At 39.5% G+C, this 24,419-nt stretch overlaps 1 protein-coding gene across 2 annotated transcripts; it reads left to right on the top strand.

Moving 5' to 3' along the window:
* Positions 1-10,815: 10,815 nt before the first annotated feature.
* Positions 10,816-23,135, top strand: LOC307119719 (myosin-7-like). 2 transcript variants are annotated; one of them, XM_079806167.1, is made up of 39 exons: positions 10,816-10,857; positions 10,953-10,985; positions 11,225-11,434; positions 11,516-11,659; positions 11,739-11,895; positions 11,977-12,004; positions 12,104-12,212; positions 12,444-12,536; positions 12,636-12,699; positions 12,794-12,892; positions 12,974-13,077; positions 13,423-13,561; positions 13,893-14,011; positions 14,174-14,323; positions 14,415-14,585; positions 14,699-15,005; positions 15,091-15,170; positions 15,250-15,455; positions 15,530-15,653; positions 15,738-15,874; positions 15,954-16,209; positions 16,307-16,549; positions 16,631-16,807; positions 16,886-17,031; positions 17,381-17,471; positions 17,555-17,944; positions 18,033-18,159; positions 18,249-18,367; positions 18,464-18,660; positions 19,319-19,502; positions 19,691-19,856; positions 19,934-20,058; positions 20,228-20,536; positions 20,631-20,834; positions 20,941-21,237; positions 21,318-21,422; positions 21,555-21,650; positions 21,747-21,881; positions 22,113-23,135. In XM_079806167.1, exons 3-39 carry the CDS (start codon positions 11,237-11,239, stop codon positions 22,134-22,136), a joined length of 5,820 nt encoding a protein of 1,939 aa, XP_079662293.1. In that variant the 5' UTR covers positions 10,816-10,857; positions 10,953-10,985; positions 11,225-11,236; the 3' UTR covers positions 22,137-23,135. The 2 variants fall into 2 exon arrangements, with proteins under 2 accessions (XP_079662293.1, XP_079662294.1); XM_079806168.1 differs by having other exon boundaries at positions 22,116-22,379.
* The last annotated feature ends 1,284 nt before the right edge of the window (positions 23,136-24,419 follow it).

Here is a 24,419-nt window from a genome sequence, read left to right on the forward strand (position 1 = left end):
TCCTGACACCTGCACTTCTGGAGACTCCAGGTAGGTTGCAGCTTTGGAAAATGGTGGCGCTGGAGACTAAAGGGTTCCTGATGGTTTCACCCTTAATTCTTCACATTAATTCTTAATTCTTTTGCAGTTAACAGGTGTCTGTTCTTCACCACCTGTTTTTGTCTGACCCTGCTGACCCAACGAGCATTTCACTGTCCAATGGTCACGCCTTAACTGCAATGTCTAGTATTGCATTAGTATTGCATCCTTCTCATGGGCATTTAATACTTTTTGACTTTTCAGTCTGAGTTAAATCTCTTTTTTGGCTCAATTTATCTGTAAAAGAAAACATGCCTAATAATTCTGCACACCTGAATATAAGAGGATTTTCATTTCCAGCCTTCATGAACAATTATATATCACTTATACATTATTAAATACTAAATCAATAGTAGTTATTAGGATTACTGTGGTTTGGAATTGGTCAAATGTGCCTGGAAAAAAAATATGATCAGAAAATCAACGTGCCTAATAATTCTGCACTCCCTGTACATACCTCGGTTTTTAACCACGGTTTTCGGTTCGGTTCTGATGGCTTGTCACATCAGTTTTTTGCTATTCTATTCTTAAGCGACAGGAACAGCAAGAGGTTAAGGAGAAAAAATGCTATTTGTGAATTGCAATACTCTTTCATTTTAATTAAAAGAATTGAAAAACTTTACTTAAACTTAAAACTTTACTTAAAAAACCCTTGTGCACATTCCTAGTGTATTGTATAATAATATATATATATATATATATATATATATATATATATATATATATATATATATATATATATATATATATATATATATATATATATATATATATATATATATATATATATATATAAAAAGATTTACACTGGCAGCTCAGAGCTGTACAGCAGCATTTAAGTATGAAATTGAATGAATAAATGTAAAAATAAAACACTACATAGACTTCACTATAAAATATACACTGATTCTTATTAAAGCTACTGTATTAACGTTTTTCAGTCAAGAGCAGTGAGTGATTTTCTCTTTATCTTTTGTTGTTGTATTAACATTAAATGGATAGTTCACTCAAAAATGAGAAATGAATACAGGTTTGGAACAATATTAGAGTGAGTAAATAATGACATCGACTTAACCGACTGTGTTTATGTAAACCTTGTGTGTATTTGACAGTATTAGCGCAGTAAGACTACTTAGTCCAGTAATCACGTGTTTGACAAGTGTTTAGTGCGCGCGCTCTGAGAAGCGCATGTTAAACCCGCGCACACGCCGGCAAGGCTTGAAAACGCATACAAAAAATGAACTTTCCTGATTGTGAATATCTATAGTGTTCCGTGAGTATAACTCTACCACTAACGTGTGATGTGAATGTATGTCGCGTTGTTCAGTATATTGGGATGGAGGCAAATGATAGAATTTGTAGAAAAATACTTAATTAAATGCAAAACCGAAAAAAACGCAATTCACAGGCGCATATTGAACCGTGAAGGCCGTACCGAACGGTTCAATATTATATTGAGAACTGTGGCATCCCTAATAAATAGATCCTTAACTGCCTGATTCTCTAAATTCGGGGTACCCCTATCTGAGATGGAAGAGATGGAGCAGTTACCCATGCCCCGCAGGGCCTCCCCTTTCTTGAGTCCGCTTCTTTGCACTGTCTGCTATAATATTGCCTTTAGCACGTAACGACGCCATCAGCGACTTCTTATACCATTAACCCTTAGTATAATTATGCCTCACTCTTCACAAGCAGAATGAAGCGAAGCACACTGATCTCCTTTTCCAGTCTCTTCCAGTCAGACAGCCCTAACCAAAAATAATAAATCAACAGATGCATAAGAAATAGAAATATACAATTGTAAAGTAAAATTGATCTATAGATAAAATAACAATAACCAAAGATAAGATATCTAAAACATAAAAGGTAAACTAAAACAGTTATAAAAGAATAAAAAGATGATGCATAGATAAGATAAGGAGCAATCAGTCGGACGTACAGTGGCAGAGTGCTCATTCAGTAAATGCACAACTAAACAGATTTGGAGCACATCTGATCTCTTTAGGAAGCTGGTTCCAGCTACGGCTGGCATAATAGCTAAACGCAGACTCTCCTTGCTTTGAATGAACCCTGGTATTTCTAACCGACTTGATCCTGATGATCTGAGTGATCTGTTTGGTTTGTATTTAATCAGCATATCTGCAATGTATTGAGGTCCTAGGTCATTGAGTGATTTATAAACAAGTAATAGTACTTCAAACTCAATTCTAAATGTAACTGGAAGCCAGTGTAAAGACCTGAGGACTGGTGTGATATGGTCATATTTTCTGGTTCTGCTCAGGATCCTGGCAGCAGCGTTCTGTATGAGCTGCAGCTGTCTAATGGTCTTTTTGGGAAGGAGATGGTGAGAAGACCATTACAATAGTCCACCCTACTGGTGATGAAAGCATGAACAAGTTTCTCTAAGTCTTGTCTGGAAACAAAGCATCTAATTATTGCAATATTTTTCAGATGACAGTATGCTGATATAGTTATTGCTTTGACATGACAATTGAAACTCAGGTCTGACTCCAAAATCACACCAAGATTCCTGACTTGATTTTTTGTTTTTAACCTTTAGCCTCAAGATATGCGTTCACCTTGAGAATTTCATCTTTATTTCCAAATGTAATGATTTCAGTTTTGTCTTTGTTTAACTGAAGAAAGTTTTGGCACATCCAGTTGTTAACTTCTTTCTGATGACTTTACATCATTTTTCACAAACAAAATCTCCTCCATCAGCAGCCAATTCTCCACACCACAAACCGACACGCACATCTCAACAACCATCACACACACGCTCCCCTCCTTCTCTCTGAAGCAGATGTCTCCAAACTCATCCTTTCCAATCATCCCACTACCTGTCCGCTTGATCCTATCCCCACCCACCTCCTTCAGGCCATTTCTTCTTCTGTTACACCTGCACTCACTCACATTGTCAACACCTCTCTTCACACCGGGACCTTCCCCACAGCATTTAAGCAGGCTCGGGTAACCCCACTGCTTAAGAAACCATCTCTGAACCCAGCACTTTTAGAAAACTACAGACCGGTATCCCTTCTGCCTTTCATTGCAAAGACACTTGTAGAGACTATGAGTCAGATAAAATAATAACTCAACGGGGAACTGAATTAAAATGAAAGACTCGAATGACACTATGTATTATAAATAATTCAGAATTAATGTTTACACCTTAACTTATTCGTCCGCCGATATGTAAGGACTTAAAGGGGGCTCTGTTAAAGGGAAACATGTATTTAGCTCAAATGAATGAATTTAATGAATTCATAGGGAATTTTGAGAGTCTATTTTACAGCCGAGCAAATGACTCTTCTAGCGTTCATTTGAACGGGCCGTAAATATCAACTCTGCAGCGGATATTAATATCCGAACAATAGTGAAACACTATTTAACAGCCAGGTAACTTAGATCGGCAGTTCAAGACATTAAATTGATAAGCACATAACACAAGAACAGTTATCTTTGAATACAAACGGAACTTTATTGATTAATCTAACACATCAAACTAATATCTAACATAAACACACACGCTCGCACATTCACACGTTGCAGAAAGGAAGAAGGTGAGGAAAGAATAAGTTCTAAGAGAGAGAAATTATGAAATCCTAAGCAATCTATGCATTTATGAAACATGACCTGAAGAAACCATTGATCAGTAATTTAACCTCCTATCGTATCTTAGGCAGGGTTATTACATTTGATCTAATGCACCAGTTCAGCTTGGAATCAAAAAGGCGTTACTTGCGTTTGGGTTTCGCGTGTCATCTTGCAAAGGGGGATTCCCTTCTCCTGGCTGTACAGGGATTTTCCCGGATCTTTGATTCGCTGAAGGTCTGGTTGACGTCTGGGGAAGCCGAACACGTGGCGTGTTGGCGGCTGGATGAAAGTCTTGTGGGCGTTGTTTGAAGTTGGAGCGCGCTGTTAGAAACTCGTTGTTGAGAGACTTTTACGGCGAAACTTAACAGAACCCGAGACTTAACGGCAATAAAATAAACTTTAAGTAAAAGAAAGGAAAGTGAGAGAAAAGCAGATGGCCTGAATGAAATCGTTGTTAACCCATTTTCTCTGATGTTGGTCTGTCACGATAGTCAGACCGTCTCCTGGGAGCTCCGTTCAGAACTCACTCTGGTCAAACTGCTAGGACTTAGATCATCTCTGAACTGCGAACAGGCCGCGAACCAGCTCGAACCGAACTGGAACCGAACTTGAGCTGAACTCTGCACTGCTTCTGGTCTGAACTGTACAGAACTGTAGACAGAACTGCAGACAGAACCGTACACAGAACTTTTCGTTCGTGTTCTGAGACTAAACTCAAACATTTGCCCATCCCCTGGATGGGTTCTGGCCAATTAGGCTTCAGGGGTGACTGTGTCTCCACCCCTCCCACAAAATTGGGTTATCTATAGAATTTAGTTTCCTGCTCTTAAGCAGAGAGTAAATTTAGACCTAATTTCTTACTATAAGGACATGATCAATTCTATAAAGATTTCATTCAGCTCATCTGTTGGATTATACCCATACGAACACACCGGTATCAAACACAATGCTTTTTCATCCACTCATTCAATAGTTACATAATTGCATGAATTGTGAGTAATATACATGCCTAATAGTCTAACTAACGTGTATTAGTTGTAAACACACTAACAAGCTACGTCGAAGGCCATTTGAAATGAAAAAGTCCAATAATCCGTGATTTGCTGCACTCCATATGTGACAGTTTCTGTGAGCTTACTTGGAGTTTTTAGCTGTGTCGTGGAGTTCATTTCCCGGTCATTGCAAAGACAGAGGTCTGGTTGTTTCTTTGTCTTGTGACAACCACGAGCCCTTTGTCCTCTTTTAACTGAGTTTGGTGGCGAGTCCATAGGAAGTCAGAACTAGTAGCTCCGGGGCAGAATCAAGCCCCCATCTCCCTCGTGATGATGATGATTTCCTGGAGCTGAATTGTGCTTTGTGAACGGGGATGTTCATTTGATCGAATCATTGGAAGATTAACTCATCTATATGTCTGCGTCCATAATTGCTACACACTTGAGCGAGTGGTGTTTAACCAGCTCTCTACGTTTCTTGAACAACCTCCTGGACATCAACCAATCCGGCTTCAAAAGCGGCCACTCAACTGAGACTGCCCTGCTCTCGGTTACAGAGGCACTGAGACAGGCAAGAGCAGCTTCCAAATCCACAGTACTTATCTTACTGGATATGTCTGCTGCTTTTGACACAGTTAACCACCAGATCCTCCTGTCAACTCTCATGAAGATGGGCATCTCAGGAACTGCTCTCCAGTGGTTCAAGTCTTACCTCTCAGGTAGGTCCCTCAGGGTGTCATGGAGAGGTGAAGTGTCTAAGTCACATCATCAGGCTACTGGCGTTCCCCAGGGCTCAGTGCTTGGACCACTCCTCTTCTCCATCTACATGTCATCACTGGGATCTGTCATTCAGAAACATGGCTTTTCCTATCACTGCTATGCGGACGACACTCAACTCTACTCCTCATTTCAACCAGATGATCCCACGGTTGGTGTGCGTATCGCTGCCTGTCTAACAGACATTTCTGCCTGGATGAAGGAACATCACCTGCAACTCAACCTTGCAAAGACAGAACTGCTTGTGGTTTCTGCCAACCCAGTACTTCACCACACTCTCTCCATTCAGCTAGGTTCATCAACCATAACTCCGTCCAGGACAGCCAGGAACCTTGGAGTTGTGATTGATAATCAGCTAAAATTCACTGTCCACGTCACTGCAACAACCCGGTCCTGCAGATTTACATTATACAACATTAGGAAGATTTGACCCTTCCTATCAGAGTAGGCCACACAACTCCTGATACAAGCTCTTGTTCTCTCCAGACTGGACTACTGTAATGCTCTTCTAGCGGGCCTTCCGGCATGCACTATCTGACCCTTGCAACTGATCCCGAATGCAGTGGCGAGGCACTGGTGCTCGCCTTCAAAGCAACCACTGGCTCTGCACCAATATACCTAAACTCGCTCGTTCAGACTTACAAACCCTCCAGGAACTTACGTTCTGCCAGTGAACGACGCCTCATGGTGCCATACCAGAGAGGCATGAAATCGCTCTCACGGACCTTTTCCAGGACCGTTCCCACCTGGTGGAATGACCTGCCTATCTCAATTTGTGCGGCCGAGTCTGTAGCCATTTTCAAAAAACACCTAAAGACACATCTCTTCCTGCAGCACCTGACCAATCAATAATAGCACTTATCATTCTATTCATTTTCTGTCTGTCTAATTTATTTATTAAAAAAAAAATAGATTAATCTAGTTCTGTGCTAGATTAATTGAGACTTGTTACAGTGCTTGCATACTGTTGCCCTTGACTGTTCTAGTTGTTTCTTTTGCTCTCATTTGTAAGTCGGTTTGGATAAAAGCGTCTGCTAAATGACTAAATGTAAATGTAAATGTTAAAGGGCTGGCTACTGAGTCCATCTCGAATTTCCCTTCAAGGGACAATAAAGTATATTTAATTTCAAGTGCAAACAAAAGTTTGTTATCTGCATATGCAGTAAATTCGATAAAATCCATCATTATTTGTCCCTGTCCTAGTTTTATTTATTTACTCCAATTTAAGGCCCTAATCTCAGCAAAAACATTCCCGGGAAACTCATGGGCCGGATGGGCTGGGTTTGCCAGGGACGAATTTTAGCTCCAGTCCAGCCCTGGCGAGGGCAGTTGCCAACAGGTGTGCTACAGCTTGCCAGCATCTGCATCGCCATTGTTCAGTGGTTGTGGCACTTTCCATAGGAACCCCTAATGTCAGTTAACATAAAATCGAAAGTGACAATTTTGGTATTTGAATATTCAGGGTTTTGTTTTTTTTCCGCTCACCTGGCATACTCCTCGAAACAAATCTCATTCGCGCTTGAATATGTTTACTCTATAAAATCTGACATTGTGGAAAATAGAAAAATAGAAACAAAATGTATTATAATTGACGTGATAATCACCGACCGGGGCTTTTAAATCGCTAATTCTAAACCGAAAGAAAAATGCGCACGGCTGCTCTGGTATTCATAACGGAGCAAAGCAAAGCGAGTGTTTTCAAGTGGACACGCACCATGAATGATAGTACGACCGTAAATGTGTGTCTGTGCGGCCGTGAATGAATGACAGTGCAGCTGTGCGCATTTTACTTTCGGTTTAGACAGTACAAAACAATGACAGACTTATTTAAATAGGCCCAATTACATTTCACTTTGAAAATAAATCTTCCCGTGATCTTCATGTCACTCAGCTCACTCTCGTGAAAAATTAAATATAAGCCCTGACTGTGTGAGGTGCACTGCTTCCGACTCTGGATTAGAGAGAAGAATATGTTCAGCCCAATCCCTCCGAAGCTTTGAATATTCAGTGCTGATTACTACCGAAGCTTCGAAGCTCAAAAATATTATTCGTACCAGTCCTACTAGATGCCTTATTATTCTACTTTTTTAAAAGCATATTAGCTTCTTATCGATCCACCAGTTAACATTTATAACTCTATGTATAAGCGTGTAAAAAGATAGCTCGATCTTTGCATTAAGCCGCAGTCATACTAGACTTTGAGCATGCAAAATTTCTTCGGACACTGCAACGGTTGTGATATGAACTTACGCTCTGCAGCATCTTTTTTTTATAAACACGAATTCAAATGCTAAGCCATTTGCAGGTCTGACCCATTCACTTGCATTCTGAAATTGTGAAGGTACTTCCTCATTGAGGCATGAAGCTTAGGTAGTGGCCGTAGGGAATAGTTTCACTGACAGCAAAGGCTGTGTACCCTTAGGAGAATTTGGAGTACATTTTGCTTGTCACAGCCAATATTGTCAATGCATCCCCTCACCATGGTAGCATGGGTATTTCATTCTCCAATAGCGTCTCAGGATGCAGTGCAAGTTCCCTTTCGAAAGGGAACATTTCGAGTTACGACTGTAACCCTGGGTCCCTGAGAACAGGGAACAACACATTGCATCTCGTTGCCATGCCTCTGGGCTGCCTGCATGGTCACTTGAGGCGAAGAAGTTGACGTTCTCCAGGTGCCCCTTTTATACTTCCTGGTCGCATTGGTAGTGACGTCATGGCTGTCGTCGGCCAACGTCATGATTATAAAGTGCTTCAGTCACCCGTCATGCTAAGGCGTTCCCCAATAGCGTCTCAGAACACAGTGTCTGTTTATCTGTTCACAGGGAACCAGGGTTACAGACGTACCCCAAGACGTTTGGCAGCACATAAAGGCACCTGCGTGAAGTTGGCCCCCCACCCAACGCAAAACTTCGGCAAAATAATCTCAATCGTTTGTGCTCCGTTTGTGCCACAAACATTTTTGTTTGTGCTGCTTTAGTTTTTAAGATATTAAAAAAAAAACATTATCAGGACATTCTGAGGTCACTCAGCCCCCCACATTCTCCAAATTCACCTCAAATTCACCTTGTTTGTTTGTGCTTCGTTTGTGCTGATTTGTGCCGGTAAAAGCTTTGTTTGTCCTGCTTTCGTTTTTTAAATATTGGACTTTGAATTATAGACGATGATGTCACCAGCCCCCTGACCTGCTCCAAATTCACCCAAAATATTCTCAATCGTTTGTGCTTCGTTTGTGCCGGTAAAAGTGTCATTTTTGTGGCTCTCTTTTTTAACAACACAGAAGTAAATTAGCCTGGTAAGATTCAAACGGCAAACCAAATTACATTAAGTTAAACAGTAGCATTCACTTAACTGTTACTGTGCATTTTTCAAAAAAAGGTTTTTTTTTTTATATCTTAAAAACTAAAGCAGCACAAACAAAAAATGTTATGGCACAAACCAGCACAAACGGAGCACAAACGACTGAGACTATTTTGCCGAAGTTTTGCGTTGGGTGGGGGGCCAACTTAACGCAGGTCATAAAGGCCATGCTACTCTAACAAAATGTATTTCATGTTTAAATCAAGCACTTTCAATGACCTATGTTTGCTTTCACATAATTTCCAGTCCTTGAACCATGTGTCTGAAATGAAAGGACTTTCAAGAAGTGTGGAAAATGAAAAATGAGACATGTTGCCTTGGCTGGTAACTAGCAGAAAGAGTTTTTTTTATCAGTTAATGTTAATTTCAAGTAATGAATCTGTATTGTTTTAGTAATTTAATAATAAGCTTGTTTTTAACCCCACTGTATATCTCAATGAAACTATTTGAAGAATCATATCTGCTGGGTCATTCTGAAAGAAATGTTTCCTTGCCACTGTTGTGTTTAATCAATGTGCCATTGTTTATTGCTTGTTGTTTAAGTTAGTGCTCGTCTTAAACTGCATTGTTCATGAGTTAAACCTACTCCAGCATTTAAATATTTTTTTTATTAAAACTAGCTGCATTGTCTGAAGCCAGAAGACAGGAAATAGAGACACAATGGATTCCAATTTAACCCAACAGATGCAAGACCATTCAAGTGCATGCAGTGTGTCAAAATGAAGCTCTGATTACAAACCTTATTAGACACAAGGTTGCCCCCATTTCTTCCATTCTTGTTTCTGAGTTCTGATAAACAAGGGTAAATAGACAGCTGATAATGAGGCTCTGTAAAGGATGAGGGGCTAGAATATAGACTGCCCAAGTGCTAAGACTAAGTAAGGTGCTTGTGAAGAGGGTGCAGAATAACTGAGGGGCAAGAGGTCAAGGCCAGCCAGAAACATCACAAAAGGTCTTAAGTGATGGCACAGCTCCCCAACAAATCAACACCGTAGAGCTGACAATACATTAACACTGTACAGAAACAGATCTGAGACTAAGGCGGTTAGTTTGACCTGCTCACCATGTTCTATCTGTTAAGAAGGAATAATTATAAGCACCTTCATGTTAACTGATGCACAGAAACAGTAAAACTGCTGTAACGTATTCAGAATATATTAACTTCTGTAAACATATAAATTGCATTTTGTATCTTACAGAATCCATTTCATGGTGAACATGGATTAACATGAATGAAGCTATTGTTCATATCCATCATTTGGGTTTTACAGGTTGTATCAAATTCATTACTTGATGCAAACTCTAAGCACAACTGAAGGATATAGCACTGAGAAATCAAGAAAGGTCAAAGCAACAACAAGAACAAGCAAGAGTTGCAGCTGTCTCTGCATTAGGGGAGAACAAAAGGTCGCAAGTGCAGATATTCATTGTTGCCGTTACAGCTGTCTACTGACAATTTTACTGTTCCGTGACAGCCGTCTTGCTCATAAGGCATTGTTACCTTGTCTTGATCCTTGAGCACAAAGATAAACCTGTGAAATTCCCAGTTCATGTCTGTCTCTCTTTGAGGACAAAAAATGACGCAGTTCAAGAAAAGCATCATAGCGCATTATTGCTGGAATCTACGTAACTGTCAATTAAACTTTGTAAAATTTTACTAAAAAGTTTGTGTGAATGTTTAACTATGGTTAAGATACATTATATACAAGAGCCTCCATCGCTATAATGCATTAAGTACATGTTGTGAATTTGGCCTATGAAGCAAACTTCAAAATATGAAAGTGAAGATGTTCATTTCAATATAAAAAACGGTCAGATATCTTTATAAAAGAAGATATACATATGGGACAAAAATAGCACCATTGTGATTTACATCCATTCTGATCTTTTCATGCTACCATTACATGCTAAACTAATGTGACTCAGTTTTTTTCAGAGCTACACACACAAGTGACCCGAACCAAATACAGATGGTCAACGTCACAGTCATTGCCTCTATATAAAGAGATACGTTACAGCACAATATTTCAAGCTCACATCATTGTGTCATCTAAAGGTAAGAGCACACATCATTTAGAGTGAATTGTTCATGACAACTGAACAGTAGAATAAGATGACTTCTCATTAATGATGTTTCTTTTTCATTGAAAGGACTTGGATTTTCTTGGGTTTGGATTTCATCTGGTAAGGCATGCTTTCATAAAGATCAACACAATGTGTTACAGTATATTATAGTATATTTATGTTTATGCAATATTTTCTTTTTGAATTAAATAATTTCTGTTGAAAAACCAATAAATAATTTGAAATATTTTATATTTATAAATCATTATATTACTTTTACAATAGATTTTTAAACTACTTTTGTCATTTTTTTTAAACAAGTTTTACAAGTTCTGATAATTTTGTCATCTATGCCTCAGTCTGATTGAAAGATGGTGGATGTAATGTCAGAGTTCGGGGCAGCGGCTTCGTTCTTACGAAAGTCAGACAAGGAGCGTCTGGAGGCCCAAACTCGCCCCTTCGACATGAAGAAAGAATGCTTTGTGCCCGACCCTGTGGTTGAGTTTGTCAAAGCCATGATCACCAGTAGAGACGGTGACAAAGTCACTGTTGACACTGAATTGGGGAAGGTAAGGTCTAATCTCTGCATTGTTTTAGATTGTACACAGGAGTAGAGTGTGACTGTCAAAAGATTTTTGTGTTATCCACAGACAATAACTGTGAAGGACGTTGATGTTCACACCCAAAACCCACCAAAGTTCGATAAAATTGAGGACATGGTGATGTTCACCTTCCTGCACGAGCCCGCTGTGCTGTTTAACCTCAAAGACCGTTACGCAGCCTGGATGATCTACGTGAGTCAAGTCTTAAAACACTCACACATTCTCTTTATCTTGCATGAGCAGATCTAAACCTTCTGTGAATCTCCTACAGACCTACTCTGGGCTCTTCTGTGTCACTGTGAACCCCTACAAGTTTTTACCAGTGTACAACCAGGAAGTCGTCAATGCCTATCGAGGAAAGAAGCGAAATGAGGCCCCTCCACACATCTTCTCCATCTCTGACAATGCCTACCAGTACATGCTGTCAGGTGATGATCTGACTTGTAATTTTTTGGAGATGTCTAATGCAATTTCAAATGCTAAATTTCTTATGTTTTATTTTCTCACAGACAGAGAAAACCAGTCTGTCCTGATCACGTACGTAATACATATTATTCCACAACAATATTCCTCCTTTCTCTTATATTTTCTATGCTACATTTTACCAGCCCTATAATTAACTGTTTCGATTTCAAGTGGAGAATCCGGTGCTGGAAAGACTGTGAACACTAAAAAAGTGATCCAGTACTTTGCGAGCATTGCAGCAGCATCGCCCGGCAAGAAGGATCCATCAGCAGAAAAAAAGGTGCTTAATTCCAAAAAAATGGCTCATTACGGATGAATGAATATACCTTCTTTATAACAGCCTACAAAAAATAATTCATATATTAAATATTGGAGTCATAAACTTAAAATGTTATCCTCCCATGTACCATATTGTAATGCATTTACACTTAAACAACATTTTGTTTTTCCCAAAAAAATTTCTACTGTGTTGTTAAAATACTTACACTTATTGTTAAAATATGATTCTCAGGGTACTCTGGAGGATCAAATCATCCAGTGTAATCCTGCTCTGGAGGCCTTTGGTAATGCCAAGACCATCAGAAATGACAACTCCTCCAGATTTGTAAGTGGTGTTTACATTGGTGTTGTAATTCTATATTGGTTTCCATGACATGTTATATGAACATGTTATTTATTGTATTATGTATTGCTTTATTTACAGGGTAAATTTATCCGTATCCATTTTGGCCACAGTGGAAAGTTAGCTTCTGCTGACATTGAGACTTGTAAGTACTTTACTTCCCAACATCATTTCAACAAATCACTCATTGATGAAATGTGTAACCGTTTTGAAATTCTTCTATTTATCAATTCATTTAGATCTGCTGGAGAAGTCTCGTGTCACCTTTCAGCTCAAGGCTGAGAGAGACTACCACATCTTCTATCAGATTCTGTCCATGAGAAGACCAGAACTACTGGGTAAAATTACCCATCATATCTATTAGCACTGCCAGCTCTAATTAGAAGTATTTTCTGATCTATGTTCCCATTTCTCCTTAGAAATGCTGCTCATCACCAACAACCCCTATGACTATGCCTTCATCTCCCAAGGAGAGACAACAGTGGCATCTATTGATGACGGTGATGAGCTACAAGCCACTGATGTGAGTGTTTGTTAAATTATAGGCAGTACACAAAACATTATTGCACGATACGATAGCGCATGAATTGATAATGTCTACACTGCTTTCCATACAATAAAACTATAATGATCAGGGGCTGTCAATAAGTATGAAAAATCAACATAAATTGGTCCATAGAACTTTTGTTTTCCTTTGGTGTTCCAGAGAAGAAATAAAGTCATACAGGTATAGAACAACTTAAAAGGGAATAATTGATTCTCATGGCTGGTCTATTCTTTAAAAATAAAGACTTCTAATGTAGTTGTCATAAGGTAGAAAATCAAACATTTGCCATGAAATTTACCATGCTCTGCACATTTGCTGTAGGAAGCATTTGATGTGTTGGGCTTCACCCAAGAAGAGCAGAACGGCATCTACAAGCTGACTGGTTCCGTCATGCACTTTGGCAACATGAAGTTCAAACTGAAGCAAAGAGAGGAACAGGCCGAGGCTGATGGGACTGAGGGTCAGTTTAACTTGGAATCTCAGCTTCATAAAGGAGACATGTTGTATATAGAGTCATAGCTCTATATTCTGCTCTGTATTGCTGTATCTCTGTTTTCATTTAGTAATTGTACTCTCATATCTATTCCCGGACTGGGCAAATGTCTACCGTCCATCTAAATGATTATTAACTATATGAAATTACTGTTTATGATTATGTAAATCTACTGTCTATTCTGTTACTGCTTGTAAAGCGTCCTTGAACCTGGGAAAGGTGCTATAATACTTTAAACATATTATTATTAATATTAATTTTACTTATTTTTAATTATTATTCTTTTTTTAACATGTAGAAGCTGACAAAATCTCCTATCTGATGGGTCTAAATTCAGCTGACTTGATCAAGGGTTTGCTCCACCCAAGAGTTAAAGTAGGAAATGAGTGGGTCACCAAGGGACAGAATGTCCAGCAGGTAACAAATGAAAATAATAATCGAATGGGGAGTTTTCAGCCTCATATGTTCAGCTTCCAAGACATACAAACAAAATCTTTCATGTTTACATGACATGTTTTCATGTCAAAAATCTAGTTTGCAAGGTGTCAAATTCAGCAAAATTGTACTTTTCTTTATCAGGTGTACTACTCTATTGGTGCTCTGGCAAAGTCAGTGTACGAGAAGATGTTCCTCTGGATGGTTATTAGAATCAACCAATCCCTGGCCACCAAGCAGCCTCGCCAGTACTTCATTGGTGTGCTGGACATTGCTGGATTTGAGATCTTTGATGTAAGCTGAAATTATTGTTATTCAGGAACAAATCCAACAAGCAGTGCAACCAGTTTGACCATTGTGATTATACAATATCTTCCACCTGCAGTCCAACACCTTTGAGCAGCTGTGCATCAACTTCACTAATGAGAAGTTGCAGCAGTTCTTCAATCACCACATGTTTGTGCTGGAGCAAGAGGAATACAAGAAGGAGGGCATTGAGTGGGTGTTTATTGACTTCGGCATGGACTTGGCGGCTTGTATTGAGCTTATTGAGAAGGTGAGTGAATATTATGTTGATGATTATACTGTGAGGGGCAAAATCATATTTTTCAGTATTAACTCTTGTGGCAAACTAATATATTGACTGTCACAATTTACAATTCATTGTAGCCCATGGGTATCATGTCCATCCTTGAAGAGGAGTGCATGTTCCCCAAAGCCAGTGATGCAACATTCAAAGCTAAGCTTTATGACAACCATTTGGGGAAAAATCCTACTTTCCAGAAGCCTAGGATTGTCAAGGGTAAACCAGAGGCCCATTTTGCCCTCGTTCACTACGCTGGCACTGTTGACTACAACATTGCAAACTGGCTGGTAAAGAATAAGGACCCTCTCAATGAGACAGTTGTAGGGTATTTCCAGAAGTCAACTCTTAAGCTGTTGTCTATTCTGTTTGCTAATTTCGCTACTGATGACGGTAAGTACACAGTGGAGTGTGACATGAAAATATAATGAGCACTACTTTTACTGTTTAATAATAACAAAAATAATGTATATCACAGCTGCGGATTCTGGAGGAAAGGCTGCCAAAGGTAGCAAAAAGAAGGGTTCTTCCTTCCAGACGGTGTCAGCCCTCCATAGGGTATGGAATATTATAACAATATTTTGTCTCTCAAGGTTTTATGGCATAAAAATCTAAATCCTCTGTGGACTACCAACAGGAAAACTTGAACAAGCTGATGACCAACTTGAGGTCAACTCACCCTCACTTTGTGCGCTGCCTCATCCCCAATGAGACTAAGACTCCTGGGGCGATGGAGAATCCTCTGGTCATGCACCAGTTGCGCTGTAACGGTGTGCTGGAGGGCATCAGGATCTGCAGAAAGGGATTCCCCAACAGGATCCTGTATGGAGATTTCAAACAACGGTGAGTGTAAAGGCAAGGCAAGTTTATTTATAGCATAGCACAAACAACATCTCTTACTAATTTTTTTTTGGTAGATACCGCATCCTTAATCCTGCTGCTATCCCCGAGGGACAGTTCATTGATAACAAAAAGGGTGCAGAAAAACTTCTAGGCTCTCTGGACATCGATCACGAGCAGTACAAGTTAGGACATACTAAGGTATTTTTATATTAACATCAACTTCAAGCCACTTTTCCATTGTCATCCTTTTCGAGGCAAAAATTATTTACTCCTCTTTACTAGGTTTTTTTTAAGGCTGGTCTTCTTGGTGGTCTTGAAGAGATGCGAGATGACCGGCTTGCACTTATTATAACTGGAATTCAGTCTGTGGCTCGTGGTTTTCTATCAAGAGTTGAGTTCCAGAAAATTGTGGACAGAAGGTTAGATTCTAGCTCTTCAGTCTTCAACATATTCTCCAAGATACATTTTATAATTTAAGACTTTCTTTAATATCTACAGAGATGCCTTGCTTGTGATCCAGTGGAATGTACGTGCTTTCATGGGTGTCAAAAATTGGCCCTGGATGAAGCTCTACTTCAAGATCAAGCCTCTGCTGAAAACTGCTGAGTCTGAGAAAGAAATGGCCAACATGAAGGAAGAATTTGTGAAGTTGAAGGAGGCTTATGCCAAATCTGAAGCCCGCAGAAAGGAGCTTGAGGAAAAGATGATTTCTCTTCTCCAAGAGAAGAATGACCTGCAGCTTTCAGTGCAGTCTGTAAGTTCACATGGAACTACAACTCTGCACTTTTCACATTTTTACAAGTAAGAAAACAAAACAAGTTTTAAATTTTTGTTTTGTTTTATGTTGATAGGAGCAAGATAATCTTTGTGATGCTGAGGAGAGATGTGAGGGTCTGATCAAGAGCAAGATCCAGCTTGAGGCAAAAGTCAAAGAAATTACTGAAAGGCTGGAGGATGAAGATGAAATGAATGCTGAGCTGACTGCAAAGAAACGAAAGCTGGAGGATGAATGTTCTGAGCTCAAGAAGGACATTGATGATCTTGAGCTCACTCTGGCCAAAGTGGAGAAAGAGAAACATGCCACTGAGAATAAGGTCAGTTTTCAACACTGAACTTATTTGTGATGAAAGATTTAATTGTTAAGAGTCTGCTGATACAGTGAGACATTTCTACAGGTTAAAAACCTGACAGAAGAGATGGCAGCTTTGGATGAAATCATCGCTAAGCTGACCAAGGAGAAGAAAGCTCTTCAGGAGGCCCATCAGCAAACGCTGGATGACCTCCAGAGTGAGGAAGACAAAGTCAACACACTCACCAAAGCCAAAGCCAAGCTGGAGCAACAAGTGGATGATGTAAGACAACACTAGAATTAAAATGAGAAGCTTTTTTAATTAATTGCATAATTTTTTCAATTTTTGGATGAATTTTAGCTTGAAGGTTCTCTGGAACAAGAAAAGAAAATTCGCATGGATCTTGAGAGAGCCAAAAGAAAGCTTGAGGGTGACTTGAAGTTGACTCAAGAGAATGTGATGGATTTGGAAAATGATAAGCAGCAGACGGATGAGCGGCTAAAGAAGTAATATATATTATATGATATAAAATATAAAATATAAATTCCAATTTTAATATTAAATGCATATATTTAGTAACACTACAATAAGGTTCCATTTGACTTTAGTTAACTACATAATTTAACATGGACTAATAATGAAAAATACTTCTAAGCATTTTATTAATCTTAGTTAAATGTAAATGTAAACATTTAGAAACACATTATTATAATCAAATGTAGTATTGTTAATACTATTAAAATTATGAAATGGGCCTGAGCTGACACAAGATAACAATGAAAAGTTTAATAAATACTGTAACAAATGTACTGTCCGTTGTTAGTTAATGTTGTTTAATTAATTATCTAATGGCAGAAAAGACTTTGAAATAAGCCAGCTCAATGGCAAGATTGAAGACGGACAAGCTTTGGATTCCCAACTCCAGAAAAAACTGAAAGAGTTGCAGGTAAACTTTATATGTCTTAACGAGATAGACAGTTGGATAGTTATGAAATGTAACCTTAATTTTGAATTTATGCACATTACTAGGCCAGAATTGAGGAGCTTGAGGAAGAGCTGGAGGCTGAGAGAGCTGCCCGTGCTAAAGTTGAGAAACAGAGATCTGATCTGTCCAGAGAACTGGAGGAGATCAGTGAGAGGTTGGAGGAGGCTGGTGGAGCCACAGCTTCCCAGATTGAGATGAACAAGAAACGTGAAGCTGAGTTCCAGAAAGTGCGCAGAGACCTTGAAGAGTCCACTCTGCAACATGAGGCCACTGCGGCTACACTGAGGAAGAAACATGCAGACAGTGTGGCGGATCTGGGAGAGCAGATTGACAACCTCCAGAGAGTGAAGCAGAAGCTGGAGAAAGAGAAGAGTGAACTCAGACTGGAACTGGACGATGTGGTTTCCAATATGGAGCAGCTTGCAAAGGCAAAGGTGAGTGAGAGAAATGATGCAGACAGTCTATAATGTATGTGTTGTCAGTCACAGAATGCAATCAACTATGATATCCTTTATCCTCAAGACAAACCTGGAGAAAATGTGCAGAACTCTGGAAGACCAGATGAGTGAGTACAGAACCAAGGCTGAGGAAGGTCAGCGCACAATCAATGATTTCGCCATGCAAAAAGCCAAGCTGCAAACTGAGAATGGTAAGAACACAAAATATTGTGTTACGGTACCAACTGTACGATAATGATAATTGGAACAAATTCAATATTTTTTTTATGTATCATTTTAGGTGAACTTGCCAGACAGTTTGAGGAGAAAGACTCCCTGGTGTCTCAGTTAACCAGAGGCAAGCAGTCCAACACTCAGCAAATTGAAGACCTCAAGAGACAGCTCGAAGAAGAAATCAAGGTTTTCAAAATCTCCTAGTCTAAAATGTTTGCTAAAGACTTAATTCACTGTTGTAATAAACAACTGGCCGCAAATATTTGTTTGTTTTTATTTCAGGCTAAGAATGCCCTGGCTCATGCAGTTCAGTCTGCTCGTCATGATGCTGATCTGCTGAGGGAGCAATATGAGGAGGAGCAGGAAGCCAAGGCTGAGCTGCAGCGTGGTATGTCCAAGGCAAACTCTGAAGTGGCTCAGTGGAGAACCAAGTATGAAACTGATGCCATCCAGAGGACTGAGGAGCTGGAGGAAGCAAAGTAAGAAACAAATAAAATGTAAAAGTTTGGTCTTTAATGATGAGACACTTTTCTAAGTTTCTGCTCTAGTTTGTGTCCCATTAAACACTTTAAATACAGTTTAATGAATGATACTTTGGTTGTTCACTATACACATTATATTGCCAAAAGTATTGAGACACCCCTCCCAAATCATACCGATACATTTTGGACAATTTCATGCTCCCAACTTTGTGGGAACAGTTTGGGGACGCCCCTTCTTGTTCCAACATGACTGCGCACCAGTGCACAAAGCAAGGTCCATAAAGACATGGATGAGCGAGTTTGGTGAGGAGGAACTGGCCTGCACAGAATCCTGACCTCAACCCGATAGAACACCTTTGGGATGAATTAGAGTGGAGACTACGAGCCAGGCCTTCTCGTCCAACATCAGTGCCTGACCTCACAAATGTGCTTCTAGAAGAATGGTCAAAATTTCCCATAAAGACACTCTTAAACATTGTGTAAAGCTTTCGCAGAAGAGTTGAAGCTGTTAGAGCTGCAAAGGGAGGGCCAACTCCATATTAAATACTACAGATTAAGAATTGGATGTCATTCAAGTTCATGTGCATGTGCATGTAAAGGCAGGTGTCCCAAAACATTTAGTAATATAGTGTATTATGTATTTTGATTATTACAGGAAGAAACTGACTCAGCGTTTACAAGATGCAGAAGAAGCTGTGGAAGCTGTTAATGCTAAATGCTCCTCTCTGGAGAAGACCAAGCATAGGCTACAGAATGAGATTGAAGATCTCATGGTGGATGTGGAGAGATCCAATGCTGCTGCTGCTGCTCTGGACAAGAAGCAAAGAAACTTTGATAAAGTAAGGAAATTAAGCATTAGCTGGAAAAATTAGCCATGTAAAATTTTTGCATGTAAAATCAAAAATGTTCTATGTTAAATTGAGAGTAAATGTAAGTTTCTAACAACGAATAGGGTCTAGTACTACAAAACCACTTAACCAAAAGGCACTGCTCTCATTGGCCATTTGGCCTTGTTAAATTTAACCAGGTCTTGGCTGAGTGGAAGCAGAAGTATGAGGAGTCTCAAACCGAACTGGAAAGTGCCCAAAAAGAAGCTAGATCTCTGAGCACTGAACTCTTTAAATTGAAAAACTCATATGAGGAGTCATTGGACCACCTGGAGACCATGAAGAGGGAGAACAAGAATCTCCAAGGTAAGAGTGGTTTTACAACTCCAAACCATTGCTTTAATTGCTTGCATTTGTGAGCTCACGTTATTTCTATTACACAGAGGAAATTTCTGACCTCACTGAGCAACTTGGTGAGACTGGAAAGAATATTCATGAGCTGGAGAAAGTTAGAAAACAACTGGAGCAGGAGAAACAAGAGATACAAACAGCTCTGGAGGAGGCTGAGGTAAAAGAAGAACCACTATTTTCAACTCTTTGATCTAAATCAAGCTAGTGTTTAAGGCACTTGATCATTCCAGATAATTTTAAGGGAGGTCACCTCCCACCCCAAAACACAGGGTTGAACAAAAACTTTAAATCTAAATAATAACAAACACCCATTTTACTGTTCATAGGGTTCCCTTGAACATGAGGAAGGCAAGATACTTAGAGCTCAGCTGGAGTTCAATCAGGTCAAAGCTGATATTGAACGCAAGCTGACGGAGAAAGATGAAGAGATGGAGCAGGCCAAGAGGAACCAGCAGAGAATGGTGGAAACTCTGCAGAGCTCACTGGAATCAGAGACTCGCAGCAGGAATGAAGCTCTCAGGCTGAAGAAGAAGATGGAGGGAGACCTCAATGAGATGGAGATTCAGCTCAGCCAGGCTAACAGACAGGCATCAGAAGCCCAGAAGCAACTCAAGGGTCTTCATGGACATCTCAAAGTATGACGAATTTTCAAATCAAGATTTTATGATGCTTAGGTAAAATCTAACATAGTTCTTCAGTCTTTTCATTTGTAAAACTTGTACTTTACAGGATGCCCAACTGCAACTAGATGACACTCTTCGTAGTAATGATGATCTCAAAGAGAACATCGCCATTGTGGAGAGACGCAACAATCTGCTCCAGGCTGAACTGGATGAGCTGAGATCCATGGTGGAACAAACTGAGAGAGGAAGGAAACTGGCTGAGCAGGAACTGCTGGATGTCAGTGAGAGAGTTCAGCTCCTGCATTCTCAGGTATGACACATTTGCATTAGACAAACACTAGTAAAACCTTTAAACCCTCTCTTAGTACACAATATCACCAAAAGACCATATGAATGTGAATATTGTCCATGTTCAGAACACCAGCCTGCTGAATCAGAAGAAGAAGCTGGAGGGAGATAATACTCAGCTTCAGACTGAGGTTGAGGAGGCAGTGCAGGAGTGCAGGAATGCTGAGGAAAAAGCCAAGAAGGCCATCACTGATGCTGCCATGATGGCTGAGGAGCTGAAGAAGGAGCAGGACACCAGTGCTCATCTGGAGCGCATGAAGAAGAACATGGAGCAGACCATCAAGGACCTGCAGCACCGTCTGGATGAAGCTGAGCAGATCGCCTTGAAGGGAGGCAAGAAGCAGGTCCAGAAACTGGAAGCCAGGGTAAGTTGCTGATGTTTTAAGAAACTACTTAAACTACTCATTCTAACATTTTTATACTAAAATTGTTACACATCTGTTAGGTGAGAGAGCTGGAAAGTGAGGTGGAGATAGAACAGAGAAAGGCCACTGACTCTGTCAAGGGGATTCGTAAATATGAGAGACGCATCAAGGAGCTCACCTACCAGGTAGGAATTTTTTTGCCTTTGAACAATTTTTCCCCTGCTTGATTTGATCATGTTATTTGTTGAAAAAACATAAAGTTCAGTATTTAAATGTACTATATTGCATATACTAAAAATTTTTTTTGATTTGCATAGACTGAGGAAGACCGAAAAAATCTGGCTCGCCTTCAGGATCTGGTGGACAAACTCCAGCTGAAGGTCAAATCCTACAAGAGAACTTCTGAGGAGGCGGTGAGTAATTTCCCAGACTGGTGCCATCTTATGATACGACTTCTCTAGTAATTATATCTTTTGATTTTCACAAATGCTGTTGTGTGTAATCTTTAGGAAGAACAATCCAATTCCAATCTGGGCAAGTTCCGTAAGCTGCAGCATGAGCTGGATGAGGCAGAGGAGAGGGCTGATATTGCTGAATCTCAGGTCAACAAGCTGAGAGCCAAGAGCCGTGATACAGGATCCAAGGTAAGCGTAGGCACTTAAAACAAGTGATTTTGGTCACAAAAATAAAAAACACAAATAAATAGCAAGTAGTTTCAACAACTAAACTATACTTAATGAAATGCATTTACTATTGAACAAGTGTGGTTATTGAACAACAACAAAAAAACATCCATGTCGATTAGCTGTGTAGAATATAAGACATTTTGAACTGGATCAGCTCACCTTTAACCCTTTTTCCCTTTTTCTTTCTAGCAGAAGGGGGCTGATGAGGAGTGAAAATATTAGATGGATCTCTCTAAACACTGATTGCCGTGACAATCTCTTCTGTAGTTCTGTAGAATAAACCAGACATGAAAATGAATACCTCATACTCTTGTATTTTTTTAACAATGTAAACATTGCAATATCCCAACATGATCCTGAACACAACAGTAAATCAGTTGCCTAAATGTACTGTATGTGCCACAGACTAGGCTGTCTAGTCTAAGATCTGATTCAAACTAAATTTGAAATGTTCTTAAATGGACCATATGCACAGAACGTTCTTAAGAACTTCCGCAATGATATAAGCCAGTTGGAAAACTTCAGGCCAAATGTCACTTGTTGGAGTGTCAGTATCTTCGTCCTGAGGTAGCTTTAACAGCATCAGTGGTGTAATAGATAGTGTATAATCAGAATACAGTCAAGTCAACTTTATTTATATAGCGCTTTTTACAATGCAGATTGTTTCAAAGCAGCTTCACAGTGCTTTGAGACAATCAGTGCTTCACAGAATACAGCCACTTAAATATCCGACCTAGCATTAATTTAGTTATACAAATGTAAAACAATATAAACCCTCACATCCCTCAGGTGTTCTTCATCAGCAAAATTGAATTTGACTATCAGTTTTCACTTTCATGCGCCAACACACTGTAAATTAAAGATTTCTTGTTCACTTTAGAATCATTGAACCAAAGTTTTTACAAGTGTGCCCGAAATCAGAGAGCTTGCAGCTTCTGTCAGTGATTATAGGGAGAGCGCTGTGCTTGTGTTCTGTATCATTCGTTCACAAGAAAAATTAGTACTTGATACTTCACCTTGACAATTTATTTTTAAACTATAGTGACTTTATAATGTTTAGTATTCATTCAAAAGTGAAACGTGAGGGAAAAATATTGCAGGAAATGGCTTATGAGCCAATAAATGCTCAGCTGCCTCCAAAAGATAATAGTTAAGTAAATAAATTGAGAGTTACAAAGATATAATGCAGTATAAAAATAACATATTCCTAAGGCCCCGTCCACACAAAGCCAGAGTTTTCCCTATCCAATCTTTTTTTTCCCCTCGTTTCAAGAAATATCTGTGTATACACGAGAGCATGAAAACAACTCAAAACGATGTAGTATACATGCCAGGCCAGTGTGTGGGGCTGTAATTCTGCCACAGAAATGCACTAAAAACGGAGAAGAAGAGTTGTGGCTAGATGGGGTACAGCAACCGTCGGAGGTGAGGCAAAATCTCACAATAAAATAATAAATAAATGTACTACTTACCAGAGGTGTTTTATGAACGCCTACACCTACCCCAACACTAAACATACCCTTACAATAAAGCAAATACAGTAATTCAACAACGCAGTATTGATGTGTGCATGCCCAGAGGCCGTAGTTGTATCCCTTCTAGTGATGACACCACGTATAAAGCTAAACGCCTCTCCGTGTGGATGGGGCCTAAGTGATCCAATACACGCTTCCATATTTTCCAAAATATATCTAGTTTGTCATTGTTCGTAACTTCTCATAAAGAATAAAGCTCAGCAGCACATCAAATGTTGGAACAATGTCCAGTTTCCACCTCTTTAGAAAAACATTAGATCTGGAACAATTTCTTGTGAAGTACTTGTGAAGGTTACAACATGTCCAAAGGGAATGTGTGTTTACCAATTTTACAAAACTATTGCAAACCACAGAATGCAGATATAATTGTAAGCCACTGCCCATTACACGGCATGCTTTGACACAGCTCATCCTCAGGGAATAAAATTAAACTAAGCCACTATGATTGGACATGGATCTATTATAATGCCTCCATCAAAGCCATTCAATTAGATTTATTGTTTTTACAGAACAGTAACATGCAGGGGGAAATTTAAGTACTATATAGATGTAACGAAGGAGTCCACTGTAGGCGAGTTTGAAGAACCTAGGTACTGTTTATTGAAATCATGAACAGATACAAAGACTTAACAAACTATACCAGAACTTAAACGTGAACAGACACTCACCAACAGTGGTTACACGGACAAAGCTAGATAAAGACAAGTGTCAAACATGAGGGCTTAAATACACAGACTAATAATGATAAGACAAGGAACACCTGTGAACAATGATCAAGACAATGAACCAATGAGAGCAGGACAACACTGCAAGGGAGCACATGGCAGGATCACATGACTAGAGCATGACACAAACAAGGGAAACACATGGCAAAACAGGATACATGACTGTGACAAAACATGACCATGAAACAAAAAACAAATCTATACGTGACATATACCATTACATCTCTATGGGGAAT

This window comes from Gobio gobio (assembly GCF_949357685.1).
Source record: "Gobio gobio genome assembly, chromosome: 23".
NCBI lineage: Eukaryota > Metazoa > Chordata > Actinopteri > Cypriniformes > Gobionidae > Gobio > Gobio gobio.